The following is an 18,605-nucleotide window of genomic DNA, read 5'->3' as shown; positions in this document are numbered from 1 at the left end:
ATGATAATCATGAAAGGTGTCCCTATTGCTAGCTTTGTCTGTCACTTCTCCACTGGTATTTGTAGTCCAAAGTATCAAAAACAGACTAATAATGAATGTTGGCATTTCAAGTATTTCATAGTAGATATAGAACACATTTAGGGAAAGGCTTTGGGGGCTTCTTTTAAGTTCTGGAATTTCATGTCCTTCTAAGTCAGGTTCTAGGCTGAACTTATTAAAAAAAATTTTTTTTTAATGTTTATTCATTTTTTGAGACAGAGAGCATGAGCAGGGGAGGGGGGAGGGGGCGCGGAGAGGGGGTGGGCAGACAGAGGGAGACACAGAATCCAAAGCAGGCTCCAGGCTCTGAGCTATCAGCACAGAGCCCAATGTGGAGCTTGAACTCATGAACCACAAGATCATGACCTAAACCAAAGTGGGACTCTTCACTGACTGAGCCGTCTAGGTGCCCTAGGCTGAACTTCTAATTTTAAATAATAGACACAATTTTGGGGGGCATCCTCAGTGTCTCAGTTGGTGAAGCATCCGACTCTGGATTTCAGCTCAGGTCATGATCTCTCGGTCTGTGAGACTAAGCCCCCGCATTGGGCTCTGTGCTGTTAGCACGGAGCCTGCTTGGGATTCTTTCTCTCTGCCCTTACTCTGCTCGCACTCTGTCTCTCTCTCAAAATAAATAAATAAATAATAGACACAGTTTTTAATAAAGACTCTGTTTTTTTTTCAAAACTGCAAGGCAAAATGAAATGCAGTGACCATTTATAATATTGCTACGCTCTGTTAAAACTAGTTAATGTTCCTCACCTATGCTAATGTACAAGGTCACTGTAGTTTATAAGGGTGACGAAATTCTCTACTGATGACTTGTAATACTCAAGAATTGCTATATGTCCTACAACAAAGCTGATTCATACTTCTACCAGGTAGGGCAAAGGTATTACATTTTCAGCTTTTCTTGCCAACTTCTTCCAGCATTTAACTAAACTATTTGGGAATCTTTCTAGAATCACATGAATTAACATGAAATTTAACATGAAAATAAATCCCAATCCTTCTTCTAATTTTCCAAAAGCCCAAGAGAGAGAAAAGGACTATGCCCAAAGTAAAACAGTCAAGACGGCAATTCAGGTCTCTTGTATCCGAAGTCCAGTTAGATAGAGTCCAGTAAGTTTTTCCTGTTTCCTCTTCCACTTTAAACTATCCCAACCCACCATTGCCTGAGATCTGTTTTTTCCATTTGGTCTCCAGGCTTCTCCTTAATTGTCTAAACTTTTGGATTTTCACACTCCTCCTACTTTGTTCTTATGCCATTTTTAGCAGGGCTTCCAAATTCTACTTTGAGAAATCCTGAATGAGGAACATAATTTGAAATCCCACAAAAGCCTGCTGGGGCCTCCAACAAGATAGAGAAATCTGTAAATCATAGTCTTTAACAGTCTCTCTCTCCATTCCATGCAGAAGTTTTCCAAGGAAGCAGCGAGAAGCCTAACAGGAGGATTGGGGGGAAGAGGGTCTCTCTTCCAAACAAGACAATTGAGATTTCATACATTCTGTCCATTTCTTCTCTTTGCTTCCATGTCAATAAGAAGCTTTTAACCACCAGCTTTTAACCACCTGTCCGATAGCAGATCTCTCTCTCTCTCTTGCTGTAGCACATTTAGCCACTGCCATATTAGAAAAAAAAATTGTTTTTTTTTCTAAACGAGAGGGTGAGCACAGCAGGGACATCAAAGTTGGTTCTGGGGGCGCCCGGGTGACTCCGCTCGTTGCGCATCTGACTCTTGATTTCGGCTTAGGTCATGATCTTGTGGTTTGTGGGTTTGAGCCCCACATTGGGCTCCATGCTGACAGTGCAGAGCTGACAGTGCAGAGCCTGTTGGGGATTCTCTCTCTCTTCTCCCTCTGCCTCTCCCCTTCCTGCATGCACAGTCTCTCTCTCAAAACAAATAAATAAACTTTAAAAAAAAAAAAAGGTGGTTCTGGCCAGGATGGTCTCTCTCCCTAACACATCCCACCTGTGTGGGAAAGCGAACCAGAGACTCTTAAGGGAAAAGAATGAAGAAAGAATGGAAATGGGCAAAGTCGAAGACAAATTAGAAGAGCTGCAATTTAAAACAGGTGTATGAGAAGGAGTACAGGCTGATTCATAATTAATGTCCCTGGATGTAGGCAAGTAACTGCTCCACAAGGTCAGAGGCTGCTTGTGAACAGACCGCTGGCTAGCCCCCGCGCCCTGCAGGTTTTGTCTCCGTCACCATGTAAAGCTCACCAGGTCTGCAACTGTGTCACCAAACCACGATGAACTGAGAAAAATAAGGACATATGCTGACTTTTTCATAACGCTAAATTTATTCCATTTAAAGGAGTGCCTTATATTCTGAGATTGCATCCTTCCTTTTTTGAGTCCTAAAACGTTTCTTTTATGAAACAGCAGCTAAAGTAGATGATAATTGATATTATTTATGTGCTTTCTTGGCGAACTTAAAATACCGATCACTCTATATTCAGCTCTCCTTTTGATTTTGGTTTTGCACCTTATTTGTGAAACCCAAATGTCCATTAATCTCCTACCTAGAAAATATATGCTAAATGTTTACCAATCTCTCTGGAACAAATCTCAATTAACATACCTTTCAAGAAGAAGCCTTAACAGAACCTTCCTTTTCATTCTTAATAGCGTTCTTCATAAAAATGTTCTGCAAGTATATCGTTAGTCATAACAACTACTGTTCAGTGCTTAATGAAACACTTCTTCATAACCTCTGACAATTTGACAGGAGTGAATTTAATAATAGCAATAAATACAGATGGGACTACATAAATCAAGGAAGTCCTGATGCAAAACTCTTGCTGTGTTAGATGGCATCTCAGCTTTCTCATCTGAAATGAACCAAGAAATCAATTATAACAATGATCATAGCAATATGAAAAAAATTCAAAACAAGAGTCATGCCCTTGGAAGGAATGCCTTTGTTCTTTTAACCCACTGCTTACTTCTCCAATGCTGGAGCCAACAGACTAGGCGTTATTTAGAATGAGGACTATGGCTTCTGACCTTGTTGTGAGGGAGAATGTAGCATGGCTTCCCCCAGGATAGGCCCTCTCAGTCATTTACATCACGTGGCAGTACAATGAAGGTGCGGCTTAAGCATTAGCCCAAAACTTCCTAAATGGAGAGCAGGCTTAAGACCAATGGTACTCTCCTGTTCTAGAAAAGCTTCCAACCTAGCCTCGCCTGTCTTCCTGTGAAGTGGAGGCAGATTCTCCTCCACCCTCCATTCTTGTCAGAACCTTCTTCTCTTCACCTTCCAGCACCTCCCATCTCAGGAGGAGTTTGCCTAGGATGGCCTTTATGTTGCACACCACTGTTACCCATCTGCTTATGGGAAATCATTGGCCCCAGCCCAGAGTACTTACAAAGCTGTTTCTCTTTGAGGATCTTCATCCTTTATGCAGAGCTAAAAGCAAACACAAGGGCAATGAGTTTGCATGCTTTTCTAAGGCAGATAAACATTTTGAATGCATCAAGGTGGTTCAGGGGATAGGAAACCCAAATGTCTGTTAATCTCCTACCTAGAAAAATACGCATCAATACAGAGATGCCTGGAAATACAGACACCGCTGCACTAGTCCAGATCTTGTGTTTTGGCCATGTTAATCATTTTTGTATTGAACCTACAGAGGTATAATCCTTTAATCAGAATGCTTCCAGGATTCTTAGGTAGTTGATTCTCTCTTTCTTTCTTTCTTTCTTTCTTTCTTTCTTTCTTCCTTCTTTCCTTTTATAGGAAAAATTTGCTTTGGATTAGAACTGGGGGTTGGGTGAATTTCTTCTTGACAGACATTGTTGCCCTGAATTACACGCAGTTACCATATATTTCAAAGAGATAGTGCTGTGTAATTGAGCCTAGACCACACTGGCTTTTCCTTCGAGGCTCTCTGCCACTTTTGCCTCCCTTTGGCATTGAATTAACTGGTGGAGCCAAATGCAAGGCATTCACCAATACACACACATACTCTGCATCAAGCTAACCAAGAAGATTCACCATTCAACAATTCAGACTCCAGTCGCCACCCCCCCCCACCCCCCCCCCGCCCCAGCCCCCGGTCCCAACCCCGCTGCTGCAGCTGCCCTTGTGGCTGTCCTCAGGAGGTGAGCAAAAAGTGCCACCTTTTTCGTGCAGGTCTCTGAATCCACAGCAGATGTTTCCCTGTATATTTATTTATTGTACCAGAGGTACCATAGCAACAATAAAGGGAAATTTAAAAGGAAGAAAAAATCAGCCCCAAATCCCCTACTCCTAACACCACAGCTATCTTCATTCAGGTTTTGTCCAGATGCACTTCCACTCTTTTGTTAAAGCCATCCTTATAACATACATACAATTTTTATGCCTTTGAGCAACTTCCACTTTAGGTCTTTAGAGAGACCATATTGTCCAAGTATGGTTCCCAATTCTAGAGTCACTTATATAGCCAGTTGTCTGCCTGTATTTAGATGATTTTTTACCTAAATATCTTAGAATACTTTAATACCTTCATTATACTTTTTCTTCTAGCGATGAGTCCAAAGCACAATGTCAGAAAGACCACAACACATGCAGCAATAATGGGTTCTATGGGTATAGCCACACCTTTATCTGTTGGAAATGCAAACACAGGAGATAAGAACTAACATGTATATGCTTTTTAAAAATTTTTTAAAAATATTTATTTATTTTTTAAGAGACAGAGAGGGAGACAGAAAATCCGAAGCAGGCCCCTGGCTGTGAGCTGTCAGCACAGAGCCCGACGTGGGGCTCCAACTCATGAACCATGAGATTGTGACCTGAGCCAAATTCGGATGCTTAACCGACTGAGCCACCCAGGCACTGCTATATGTTTCTCATTTATATGCTTCTACTAAGTCCCAGCCATGGCGCCTTGCACTCAACATGTGTCATCCTCCAAACAACCCAGAAAGGTAGGTGTTAGTAACCTCATTTTGCAGGTGAGGAACCTCTTGTCCAGAGTCACAGAGCTAGGAATTAGCAGAGATGGGTTTTGAATCCATCCCTTTGCGAAAGGATAATTTATTATAATATGAATCACTCCCCCCAAACGGGTAGTCAGACCATTTTGTGCTTTCTTCATCCAAAATTTTTCCACTCAGAAGGTAGAAATAGGCTGAAATCAATGGTTTTTCCTGCCCTTTGAAAGCCCAAAAGAGGGGCGCCTGGGTGGCTCAGTCGGTTAAGCGTCCGACTTCGGCTCAGGTCACGATCTCGCGGTATGTGGGTTCGAGCACCGCGTCGGGCTCTGTGCTGACAGCTCAGAGCCTGGAGCCTGTTTCAGATTCTGTGTCTCCCTCTCTCTCTGACTCTCCCCCATTCACGCTCTGTCTCTCTCTGTCTCAAAAATAAATAAACGTTAAAAAAAAAAATTAAAAAAAAAAAAAAGAAAGCCCAAAAGATACTGGGAGGGATCTCTGAGAAAAGGAGGGAGGAAGGCTTTAAGAGCAAGAAAAGTTGAGGAGCCTGCTGGACTAAGGGGAGAGAGGCCTGTGGGCCCCAGGAGAGGTGGGGACCCTTGTAGCTGTACTGTGATAGTGCCTTAAGCAGGGAGAGGACATTATATAAGGTGACTGCACGGTGCCCCTAGGGAAATGGGACTCTGAGCACCAGCCTTCCTAACCTTGGCAAAGATTTTCATACCTTTCTAAACGACGTGGAAGAACAGAGAGTCTACTTCTTTTTTTTTTTCTTTAATGTTTATTTATTTATTTTGAAAGGGGGGGGGCTGTGAGTGGGGGAGGGGCAGAGAGCGAGAAAGAGAGAAAGAATCCCAAGCAGGCTCTGTGCCGTCACACACTCTATGGGGCTCGATCCCGTGACTGAATGGAAATCAAGAGTCGGTCGCTCAACTGACTGAGCCACCCAGGGGTCCCAGAGAGTGTGCTTCTAACCTGGGTTAGAAAGAGATCAGCAGCAATCATAACAGCCTGGAAATGAAAACCCAGCCCATCATTTTCTGAATACCAGGTAAACTCAGAGCTATTTTGTTCATCAGGCACTGCAGGCACAGTGCCTGCACTTGCAAGCTTCCCAAAAGCCTACGAAAATATTTGAGACCTGGAAAATACATATTGGTTCCAAAGTATGAACATAAAGTGGCAGATTGGTCAAAATTAATAAATGTTTAAATATCTATAAAACGTAGCTTTATGTCAACTGTAACCCAACAGCCAAATTTAAACCTTAAGAACCACATTAATAACTTATATATAATAAAACTCAAAATGTATGCAAGTTACAAACATCCTTTCAAAATTTTTACAGCAAAAAAGTATACTCTGTGTGATTCATTTTAATAAGTTTGATATGACATGGGATGAAACTTTTAAAAGTAAGATCAACAAAGATGTTTAAATGACCTCACCCAAGCCCCTGGATTCTGATGCCACCCCGGGACCAGGGGCAGGGAGCGGGGCTCCAATCTTTGCTAAGATAATATTTTAGGAACTTATAGGAAATAAAAAGTGTGCTATTTATTGTGCCCTTGAGTTTGTAGATTGAGTGTGGTCAAAAAGTTTTTACTAAATGACTACTGTGAGGTAGGTATGGTGCTCAGCCCTGCAAAAAATAGGTCAGACATGGAAGGCCTCATGGGGCTCACATTCTAGTAGTGAAGACAGACATTAAACAAACAAAAACCACAGACTGAGATCAGTGTTATAAAGGACAAAGGGTCGTGAAATAGTATATGAGGGGCAAAAGGTGGAAAGGAGGGGAAGAGAAGACTTTAGATAAATCTCATTTCAAAGCCCAAGCCCTATTTCCCTCAAGATTATAAAATAGCATTTATCCCTCCGTAAATGTATGACACACTTAAACCACTTACCTTTTACTTGTTTTCTTCTTTCCTGTATGTCTAGTTACTGTGCAGGATAATTTTGGGGAGTAAGTAGATTAAGCATCCTTTACTCTGGCTCTCTTTTAGCTGTTACTAAAAATTTTTTTCATGAGAGTGTGAGCTGCACCAATATTCTGGAGAAATTCTGCTCCGTGGGCCTTCTTATAAGCACCGGCCCTGTGAGAGCCAGCCCTGGGGGACACCGAAGAGCCTTAACCTTAGTAGGGGCCCTTTCTACTTTCAGTGCCAAGGAAAGATGTCAAAATGAAGGGGAGGCAAAGGAGGGACAATTAGGAAAAGAAATTAGAATTTGGTCAAAGATCTGGATATTTTTACCAAGCTGAATTAAATGAAGCCCCACGTGACAGCTTTCAGTCCTTAAACAAGCTGATATAAACTGCCTGATCCACTAAGGCTCCCTTTGGATTTCAATGAAAGTGACTTTGGTCAGTATAACTGCATCTCTCCTGTTGTCCTGTTTTACTCTCTCTCTCTCTCTCTCTTTTTTTTAATTTTGTAATGTTTATTTTCGAGAGAGTGCGCGAGCAGGGGAGGGACAGAGAGAGAGAAGACACAGAATCCAAAGCAGGCTCCAGGCTCTGTGCTGACAGCTTAGCACAGAGCCCGATGCAGGGCTCGAACTCATGGAGCTGTGAGATCACGACCTGAGCCAAAGTCAATTGCCCAACCGACTGAGCCTCCCAGGCGCCCCCTGTTTTATTCTCTTATTTGTAAACAGATTTGGTAATTTTTCCCCCTCCATATTTATTATGCAAGAAAATCCCAACACACAGGGTAAACTCTCGTGCTCAAGATCTGTAATTACACTTCTAGCTTTGCATGGCCCCATTTAGAAACTACCCTACGGAGCCCTGAAGCCAGGAGAGGCTCGTGGCAAACACATTCAGCCTGAGCACAGGCAGCAGAGCACTTATTGCTGTGAAAGCAGCTGACAGCCTGGGAAATAATAGAGCAGGAAGAAATAAGAAAAACAAGTTGGCTTGGAAGGGTTCCATCCAAAACAGGATCCTGCCCACCTGAAAGCCAATTTGTCAAGCTGACATCCTGCTTGCCACACAAGTTGTATGTTTTTTATCTCGCGGAGCACTTAAGATTCCTTCTTAACCAAGAGGGATGATATAATTCCCTGATCTCTGCGGGTAGCTTTTTACACCCAGTTAGAATGGCATGGCTGGAGGCCCCACCTACCGAGCTTTTGCAGGGAGGTGAATAGCCACAAGCTTCAGTAAACTGCCTCTTCCACTGCTTCTACCCCATGAGTACTTGGGTTATTTGTGGGTTTGGTTTTTTAAAGCGGACAGACCCTGGGGGTACTCTCACTGCCCTGCAGGACAAATTACTGAGCATGCCAGTAATCACGGTAATGGGCATTCAACTGGCAGCACCTCTTTCTCCTCACCGGCCTCTCTGTTGGTGTCCCAGACCCCCCTGAGGGGCAGGAAATAAGCCCTCTGGTCACATCGTCCAACCCTTCTGGCAGGGATTCAGTTGGCTTCCTAGGAACTAGCAAGAAAGGCAATGAGTGGGCACAGGGAAGCAAACGGCAGAGTGAATAATGTTCTAACAAGAAATAGGAGCCTCAGCTTGTTTGGCTGTTCTTGGCGTACTGGCCTCAGACCAGAAAATGTGTGAATATTTTCTGCATCTGCTACACCAGGTATCTTGCCTTTCTCTTTTTTGTTTTGGGCTTTTTTTGGTATTGTTTGTTTGTTTTTCAGAAAAATAAAATTTTATTTCAACTGATCAACATTATCCAATTAGAGTAAGAAGGGAGTTCATAAATGTCCCCAAACTAAGGCTTTCTAACTGGAAAATTAACTTAGCTTGCCCAAGTCTGCAGATGACATAATTGGGTATGCCTCTCAGCTTCATAATTGCAGTTTTAACATGAAAACAAACTTAAAGATTTTTTCGGTATGTTTTTGCCTATATATTCAGCAATCAAAATTAACATTTTTTCTGACAGCATGAGAGAGAGAGAGAGAGAGAGAGAGAGAGCGTGCTCATGAGTGGGGGAGGGGCAGAAGTAGAAGGAGAAAGAGAGAATCCTAAGCAAGCTCCGTGCCCAGTGCAGAGCCTGACGTGAGATCATGACCTGAGCTGAAATCAAGTCAGACTCTTAACTGACTGAGCCAACGAGGCACCCTGCAAATTAACACGTAAAGGTCTTACTAAATGTTTGTTTCAAATTAAAAGAGATGTTATCTAAGAAAACTTAAATATTTTAACCAAACTTTCAGGATCTGTATCAAAAAGGAAGTTATCTTTGAACTTTTATTCAGTGAACAGCAGCAAAGAATGATTGACAGGCTTGATTGTTGCCAATTCTGTCTCACACCGTCCTGCTTTTTCCCCTGGCTGGGGCATTGTCTAAAGAAGTCCCCAAGACCCAACATCCTCTACAGGTCTTTTCTGCTGTGCTAAGACTGCAGCTTTCTTTACCCTGGTATCAAGATGGCTATTCCTACTCAGGCATCACAGCTGCGTTCTTGAAAGTTTCTTTTTGTGCAGCTCACCTCAAGGTCAAATTTTGCCACAATTGCCAGTGGTAAGTGGAAATGTGGGAACACCGTTCTATATTCCATTTGCTCTCTGACCTCATTTCTTTCTACTGTCTTCCTTGCTTTCTCTGCTCAGGTCCCCTTTCTCTTTTTGTATGAATGAGAAATATAAGGAGGGAAGAACATTTGAAATTTCATTTGTTCTCTGTTATTGAAGAGGTAAAAAGTCTGCGTGGATGAAGCATGAAGCCCAAGAGAAAGACATTTTTCCACCATCTTCCCCCTCCCTCACTACTGATTAGCCTATAGATTACAATTTCAGGGTCAAGAGTGATTGTGTTACTTTTTTAATTTTTTTATTAAAATGTTTTAAATGTTTATTTATTCTTGAGAGAGAGAGAGACGGAGAGAGAAAGACAGAGCATGAATAGGGGAGGAGCAGAGAGAGAAAGGGAGACACAGAATTTGAAGCAGGCTCCAGGCTCTGAACTGTCAGCACAAAGCCTGACACAGGGCTTGAAGTCATGAGCTGTGAGATCACGACCTGAGCCAAAGTCAGATGCTTAACCAACTGAACCACCGAGGCGCCCCAAGTCAGGAGTGATTTCAGAGATTCATTTTCTTATCTGTCTTCCCTTCTTTATGTGTTTCTGACTTCTCTTTCTGTTTATCATTAGGCTGTAAACTCAAAAGTCCAGTTCCTACAAACCTAGTGGCCCAGGAGAATTTACAGAAGTACTCCTCCCTAAAAGCCAACCAGAATTATCTCCTACCACTTGGTTCTAGAAAGGACCTTTGCTCAAAAAGCAGTGTTTCATATGGAATGGGCATGATCCCCTAAATGGAAGAATTAGAATTCTTTTTTTTTTTTTTAGGTTTATTTATTCATTTTGAGAGACAGAGTGTGCAAGTGGGGGAGGGGCACAGAGAGAGGAAGAGAGAGAAAATCCCAAGCAGGCTTTTCATGATCAGGTCAGTGCAGTGCCTGATGTGGGGCTCAAACTCATGAACCATGAGATCATGACCTGAGCTGAAGGTGGATGCTTAACCAACTGAATCACCCAGGTGCCCCATGAATTAGAATTCTTAGTGGAAATTTCTTGGATAGGGGTGATTCTCCAAAGAAAATCGTTGGCTATTAACCATAATTAGCATCATCATTTGTTGCCACACAAAATGTTTACTGAGAACCTATTCTGACTTTTGCACTGTTCTGGATATTACTTAAAAAGAGAGTTACCTTTGACAATGAGGTGAAAGTCCTTGGTCTCCATTTGCAGAGATGAATTTGCAATGCAGCTATAGGTTCCATTGTCAGATTTCTTGACTTTGGTGATTGACAGTTGAAGAGACTCACTTGTCTGTTGGACTTGGTGATTTTGCTCTAAATTCAGGATGTTACTGTTTTTGTACCACATCATTCGAGCCTGGGGGTTGGATTTCACATTGCAAACCAACTTCACATCACTGCCTTCCTCAACGGTTTGCAAGTCGTCTCCACTCAGAAGAGGAGGAACTACAAGACTCAAGCATTTAGGCTTAATTAGTGGATAAGCAGTAGTTTACCAACAGTGTTCAAGATCTTCCTTCAGTCTGTCTCATGCAGTCATTCATTCATTGGACAAAAATTTATCAAGTGCCTACTTTACGCCAAGCACTGGACTAGGAACCAGGGATACAATGGTAAATAACATACATCCAATTCCAAACCTTACAGATCTTCCATGTGGTAGAGAAGATAAACCATGAAACAAATGTATATAATGATGAATCTGTACCAAGTAGACCATTTATAGCACTACCTAAGAGGATAAGCCTTGAGTCTTTGCTCTCTGAAACCAATCTGTACTAATATGTTGGAGAAAACAGTATAATATAAAGAAAGCAGGGATTGCACTTGTCCCTAATTCCATTTTACACCACTTTCTGTGACCTTGAGAAAGTTACTTAATTGCTAAGCAACTGCTCACTTTCTTCATCTAAAAAGTGGGACAATACCTATCTCACAAGGTACTGTACAGATGAAATGAGATAACACCTGTAAAGAATTTACCACAGTGCTAGTTACTATTTTTATGGTGGTGGCGGCGGCGGCGGAAGCGGCGGCTGCCACGGTGGTTTTGAGGTCTCCTCACATCCTCAATTTTTGCATTTTATCTAACCGCATTTGCCCTGGCCACATTTCCCAATGCATATTTGCATTTCCTCAATGATTCTCTAGAAATAATGTCCCCCTCCCAGAAGGTGCTCCGATTGTGGCAACTCTGACATCTATGGAAGGTGAATGTGACATTCTGGGTCCCTCTCGTCCCTCTGGGTGAGCCAGTCCGTACTCCCTCCATGATAAGGGCAGTCCTAGAGACATAGATACTTGAACACATTTATCTTCACCAAATAATTCCAACCCTCACCTGCACCAGGGCTTTCCAACCAGGGCTTTCCAACACCCACCAAAGGGGAGAAAAGGCTGAGCTGACTCTTTCTCTTCTCCATGCCCCTTGCATTTTCTGGTTAAGGTGTAGAAGAATAATGAAATGCTTGAAAAGCGGGCAGTAGGAAGGAGTTAGAGTCAGGGAAGGAGGAAAGAAAGAGCTTGTGTAATCTGCACACTGAATAATTAGACCCTGAGTAGGCTGTGCTATTAATAACTCTTTCAGAAGAATGACATTTTGCTGCTCTTTGGAATGAGCTTGAATTCTGTATCCGTATCCAACAAGGATGTTATATGGTATTCGGATATGTTGGAAGCTGCTACAATAGAGAATGTAATTATCAAATATACCATAGGACCTATGGACATGTCCTATTAGTTGTTCCGTTTGATTTAACCATTGAAGGTCAATTTTAAATCATATCAGCTATATGTGAGTATTCCCTTTTGTAAAAATAGTACATTTCAGGTAAAGTTAAGGTCCTCCTTGATTCCATATTGTTTGCTTCCTCCCCAAAGATACCCACTGCTATGAGTTTGACATAAATCCTTGCAGATCTTTTTTGAAAAAACAGGTTTTTAAGAAATGTTTATTTATTTTTGAGAGAGAGAGAGAGAGAGAGAGAGAGAGAGCATGAGCAGGGGGAGGGCAGAGAGAGAGGGAGGCAGAGAATCCCAGGCAGGCTCTGCACTGTCAGTGCAGGGCCCGACGAACGGCTTGCATCCACAAACCACAAGGTCATGACCTGAGCACAAATCAAGGGTCCAATGTTCAACAGACTGAGCCACCCGGGGACCCTGAACAAAGTTTTTTATACATATAATTTATCAATAGGAAATACACTGTATTGTTTTTAGGAAGCTTATATAAAGACTTTACTCTCTCAAAAGCTTGCATGTTTTTGAGATATATCCACTTTGAACCACAGAGATCTAGCTCATTGCTTTTAGAGTGCTACAATATAAGACTCTTGAATCATTTTGATTGGTGGGCATTATTTTCATTTTTAAAATGTTAATGCTTTAATAAATATCTTTGTATATGTTTCTTTAAGTACATTTTGCACGCGTTTCTCCAAGCTTATCCCATCTAGAAGGAGAAACACCAGATCACAGGGTAGGCATCCTTTAAATTTTGATAAAAATTGTACAAGAGGTGGTCTGAATTTATACTTTCAGCAGCAACTGTGAAAGAAGGGTCAGGTTCTGTGAGAAAAACTTGTTTCTGCACACCCTCCCCCAAATTGTGTATTATCAAGCTTCCATGTAGTTCTCAATCTGCTATTTATAACAATAATAATACTTCCCCAGAATTGTACATTATATTCTTATCACTTTTATGAGCTTATTTTGATTTATTGATTATGAGTTTGTGCCAATTGTTGTCATTACGAATCACTGACCAATTGGCTTTTTTATATGTGCTTAGCAACAGCCACATTTAGGAGATTGTTGTAAAGATGGTCTGAAACATGCATTCAGGTTGGAAAACTGAAAATCATTTCTTTAAGCCACCGCACGCTATCTGCCATGTCTCCCTTAGGAAGACAATGGAAGGGCACTGAGGAGCCTGGGGAATGGTGTTCTGTTCTCAGCTCCAGCTGTGATAATTTGGGCCCTCAGTCTGGGCCTCCGTTTCCTCATCTATAATTTTATAAGGATTATAAGACCTCCAAGATCCCCTGATAGCCTTGAGTACTATCAAAGTAGCCAAGAGGTAGCTTGCTAAAAACCACATTTTACTGATTCATAGAAAAAAAAAAAAAAAACTCCTTTGCCCAGGAACATGCAAATGTTTCACCCTAGAAACCCAAACTGTAAGATGCCAGTATTTTCCAGAGTTGGATTCTTCAGCCTTTTTTCCACCTTTTTATTTCAAGAGCAATGACATCCATTTTTCACAGAAAAGTTTGCTGAGCTCATGGAGTCAAATGCCTTTGACTTTATTATTAGGTTCTGAGTCCAGAGCTACTTCTTCCACCAAATCATACCACATCGTCACCTTATCCTACATCACCCCTCTCTGTATTATCCATACCTCCCTCACATAGCACCACTTTCCACCCAAAACACCTATGTGATCACCTATATGGAATTACTTGTAGGACTCCCTTGCCCCCATGTAGTCTACCAATGGGTTACCAATACCTGAATCCAACCATCAAAGAGTTTCCTCATTTTGGGTGTTAAGGTGATGTTAAGAGATTCCCAGGGTGCCTGGGTGGCTCAGTCAGTTAAGTGTCTGACTCCTGATTTCAGCTTGGGTCATGATCCCAGGGTCATGGGACTGAGCCCCACGTGAGGCCCTATGCTGAGCATGGATCTTAAGATTCTCTCTCACTGGGGGCACCTGGGTGGCTCAATCGGTTGAGCGTCCAACTTCAGTTCAGGTCATGATCTCACAGTTCATGGGTCTGAGCCCCATGTCGGGCTCTGTGCTGACAGCTCAGAGCCTGGAACCTGCTTTGAATTCTGTGTCTCCCTTTCTCTCTCTGCCCCTCCCCCACTCGTGCTTTCTCTCTCTCTCTCTCTCTCAAAGTAATTTTTAATAAAGCTTTTAATAAAACTTTTAATACGTTTTTATTTAAAAAAAAAAACTTAGGGGTGTTTGGGTGGCTCAGTCAGTTAAATGGCCGACTTCAGCTAAGATCATGATCTCACGGTTTGTGGGTTCGAGCCCCGTGTTGGGCTCGGTGCTAACAGCTCAGAGCCTGGAGTGAGCCTGCTTCAGATTCTCTCTCTCTCTCTCTCTCTCTCTCTCTCACTCTCTCTCACTCTCTCTCTCTCTCTGCCCCTCCCCAGCTCATGCTCTGTCTCTCAAAAATAAAAACATGTTAAAAAACTAAAAAAAAATTTTAAAGATTCTCTTTCACTCTCTTCCTATGCCCCCCCCAAGATAAAAATAAATAAATAAAGTTTAAAAAAAAGATTTCCAATGAATGTCTAAGTAGAACACAAAGCTAGAAACAACAAAGGAAAAGATCAAGGGTTTTAAATACATAAACATTTAAAATTTCAATATGGCCAAAAAAAGAACTATAAGAAGATCAAAAATAAATACAAGAAATACAATAATCTCAAATGACAAAAGGTTAATTTCCTTAATATATAGCCCTTATCCAAACCAATTTTAAAAAGACAAATAACTCAATAGAAGAATGGGTAAAGAACATGAACAGGCATTTCACAGAAAAGAAACATGAACAGCCAACACATTTATAAAAAGGTGGACACCCTTATTTGTAATTTAGAAAGTGAAAATAAAATTTCAAACCAGGCTGGCGAATTCTTTGAGTTGAGGATACTCGATGCTCACAAGGGTGTGGGGGAGTAGGCCCCCACCTGCACCGCTGTGGGAGCATAAATTGGGCAATTTGGCAATACCAAGCAAATGTTAAAATGCATGTAACTCTTTAGACCCAGATTTCAAGTACCACTTAATATAGTGCAGATAACACAGATTGACTTGCAATTTCTTCCCCCTCACTCACAAAAGACATTCAGCACCACTGAGATGGACACCGACTGATCCCTCCGTAGCTTGCAAGTAAAGGTGATTCCGTGGTCATTTTCACTGATGGAAGAGACACAGACAGAACTGGAGTTGATTTTGTTTCCAGATTTCAAATCCACTGTCCCCTCTCCTCGGTACCAGAGTAGTTCTTCCTCCCTGGTGTGGTTTTTAACAGCACATTTCAGAGATTCTTGGGAGCCAAGCCAAGTGTCCAGAATATAGTTCTCAGTTTTATCATTCACAGTTAAGACAGAACCTGAAAGGGCAGGAAGAAACTTTTAACATAGACTGAACATTCTAAATAGCAGAAATAGGGGATTGGTTAAATAAATCATGTTACATCAGTACAATGAAATACTCTGCAATAATTAAAAATAGTCATATTGATCTATATGATTTTACAAGGAAAAAGATTAATACAGATAAAAATAATGTATTATTAACTAAAAAAATGAAAATGTTAAAATGATGGTTACAAAATCTTGCTGCACGTCAGAATCACCTAGGGATCTTTAAAAACATATTGATGCTTGCCTTCCTCACCCAGACATTCTGGTTAATTGATATGAGTGCAGTCTGGGCATTGCGTTTGTAAAAAACCTTCAGACAATTCTAATGTACAGTGAAGTTTGAGAACTACTGGGTTAGAAAAGGGTATGTACAGAATTACCCTCATTTACACACACATACACACACACATTTATGAGGAAAATTTGGGGGAAAAATCTCCCTGTGTATACTGAATAGAATTAATAAAAGTAGAGAAATGCTTTCCAGACTTAAATTGTTTAATTCAAGGGGTTGGAAGTAGCAAAACAAGGGGGTGGGAGTGGGAAAGGACAAATGAAAACAAAATTGAAAAATACATAAGACACAACTTTAGGTGAATAGGCAGAATGTAAGTTACATCTGTAATAATTCCTATAAATACATAAAAAATTGAATATGCAATTGAATATGGGCAAAAGTTGATTTGGAAAGATTTCTGATTTGTTGATGGGATTGTGGAAAAATGGGTCTTGCATTTCTGATGTTTTAATATTTTTTTGGCAGTGTGGTAAAATAATTGTTGGTTAAACAACTGGTTTGTAGGGTAGACAGGTTATAGAGTGGATGATCAGGATATATAACAGTTGTTTTTAATCTCTGATTTTCAGAAATACATTCACTGTAACATACCTGAATTTCAATTTTTACTTTCCTAGTTCAGAAGCAAGTTAACAAAAACTAAGAATGACTTTAGCTGTCACAGACTTGCCCCCTACATAACATTTGTTAATATAATCTGTAAACATATGAACTTTTCCTTTAGAATGCATAAACTACTGATGAAAATAATGTCACTTTGCAGCCTAGGATTTTTTAAAAATCTAGAGGAATATATACCAAAATATTGTTGAGTGCATCTCTGGATGATGGGATTTGGGGGACTTTTAATTTTCTTTATTCTTTCATATATTTCCTGAATTTTTTTTTACTGACTAGGTATTACTTAAAAAAATTTTTTTAATGTTTATTTATTTTTAAGAGAGAGTGCTAGCGGGGGAGGGGCAGAGAGAGAGGAAGACCCAGAATCTGACGCAGGCTCCAGGCTCCAGGCTCTGAGCTGTCAGCCCAGAGTCCAATACAGGGCTTGAACTCAGAAACTGTGAGGTCATGACCTGAGCTGAAGTCAGATGCTCAACCGACTAAACCATCCAGGTGCCCCAATATGTATTCCTTTTAAAACGGATGTGCGTGGGGTGGGGGGGGGCGAAGGGTTCGGTGACATCCACTTCCAGACTGGGGTAGAGAACAAGTACAGGAAGGATTTTCCTGTAAGTGGTATGTTCAAATAAATAGCATAGCCTGTTTGGGATGTGATTAGTAATGGAATGCATTAAAATGTAGGAAAATTCTGGCTGTGGCTCTGGAGAGAATAGAACATTTACTCTGTCTCATAATTACCAGAACCATAAAAATATTTTTCCATTGACTGTTATGTCATGTTGTCTGACTCCTGTACTCTGAGCCATATCAACTGTGTATTTGGTGATTTGGATTTTGGATTTTCCCAATGCCCACTGATAATTTTTTAATCTGAAATTTTTCTTTATTTAAAAAGAGACCAAAAGAATATGAACTTACTTGTCACCTCACAGGGCAGAAACAAAATCACTAAGAGAAGAAATCTGCACATTCTCATTAGGCAACTGATCTTCCAGGCCATCTTTAACAAATTTACGTCTGCTCTGCTGGGGGGAAAAAGGGAGTAGTTGGTTCTGTACTTTGGTCTATGCTGAGTTTATGAAACTTCCTCTTGCCTATTATGCATTTAAAATAAAATCCCAGATGAGTCATCCCAGCTGTAACAGTACTATTTCTAGTTTTTAATTAAACAATCTTGTTCTGATTACTGAGTCCAAAGTACTTTTAGTATTCAGGATATTTTTTTAAGGCAAGAAAAAGAAAACCACAAGGAAATAGGCTTTAAGATATAGGGCAGCTATAGGGCAGCCCCGGGGAAGGTAGAACCAGTCTTCCCTGGAGAAATTGATTGAATGTCATTTTAACAGAAAGAGAAAGAAACTTCCTTCATTCACAGACAGTCTCTACTGAACTGTAGTAATTCTGATCTTGAAAGCCTGTCGGGTCATTTTTGTAAAAGTTGCTTTCTGCTAAAGAGAGTTGTTGAGATTGTTCCAAATCCCATAGACTCAAAAAGTTAATACCTTAGAGAAGACTCAATTGCAGCATAGACTCTAGTCCTTTTTCTTTCTTTCTTTTTTTAAGTTTAATTTATTTGGGGAGGCAGAGGGGCAGAGAGAGAAGTGAGAGAGAATCCCAGGCAGACTCCTTGCTGTCAATAAAAAATAGCCTGACGTGGGTCTCCATCTCAGGAACCGTGAGATCATGACCTGAGCCGAAATCAAGAGTCAGACACTTAACCGACTGAGCCATCCAGGCGCCCCCCCCCTACTTTTTTTGTTTATTTATTTATTTTGAGAGAGACAGGGTGAGTGAGTGGGGGAGGGGCAGCGAGAGAGGAAGAGAGACAATCCCAAGCAGGCTCTGCACATGCAGAACCCAACGACTCAGGGCTCAAAGTCATGAACCATGAGATCATGACCTAAGCGGAAATCAAGAGTTGGACGCTCAACCAACTGGGCCACCACCCAGGTGCCCTTAGTCTCTAGTCTTAAACCATGTTAATCTCTTTGCTTCCTTCCACCCCTCCCCCATACTCTCCCTCAGAATACCTATTCTCTTC

At 41.2% G+C, this 18,605-nt stretch overlaps 1 protein-coding gene and 1 long non-coding RNA gene across 2 annotated transcripts in view; one reads left to right on the top strand and one right to left on the bottom strand.

The window, feature by feature from the left end:
* Window positions 1-2,822: 2,822 nt before the first annotated feature.
* On the bottom strand, window positions 2,823-17,564 carry TMIGD1 (transmembrane and immunoglobulin domain containing 1). The gene is made up of 6 exons (XM_007076087.3): window positions 17,483-17,564; window positions 15,333-15,611; window positions 10,651-10,926; window positions 4,534-4,637; window positions 3,415-3,455; window positions 2,823-2,877 (listed from the first exon to the last, which is right to left on the bottom strand). Exons 1-6 carry the CDS (start codon window positions 17,562-17,564, stop codon window positions 2,874-2,876), a joined length of 786 nt encoding a protein of 261 aa, XP_007076149.2. The 3' UTR covers window positions 2,823-2,873.
* Window positions 5,952-18,605, top strand: part of LOC122233702 — a 33,623-nt gene continuing 20,969 nt past the window's right edge. The window contains exon 1 of the long non-coding RNA XR_006211370.1: window positions 5,952-6,017. This is a non-coding gene — a long non-coding RNA (uncharacterized LOC122233702). The remainder of the gene's footprint in view (window positions 6,018-18,605) is intronic.

The sequence above is a fragment of the Panthera tigris genome, chromosome E1, assembly GCF_018350195.1.
Source record: "Panthera tigris isolate Pti1 chromosome E1, P.tigris_Pti1_mat1.1, whole genome shotgun sequence".
Taxonomy (NCBI): domain Eukaryota; kingdom Metazoa; phylum Chordata; class Mammalia; order Carnivora; family Felidae; genus Panthera; species Panthera tigris.
This window is presented reverse-complemented; position numbering and strand designations above follow the sequence as displayed.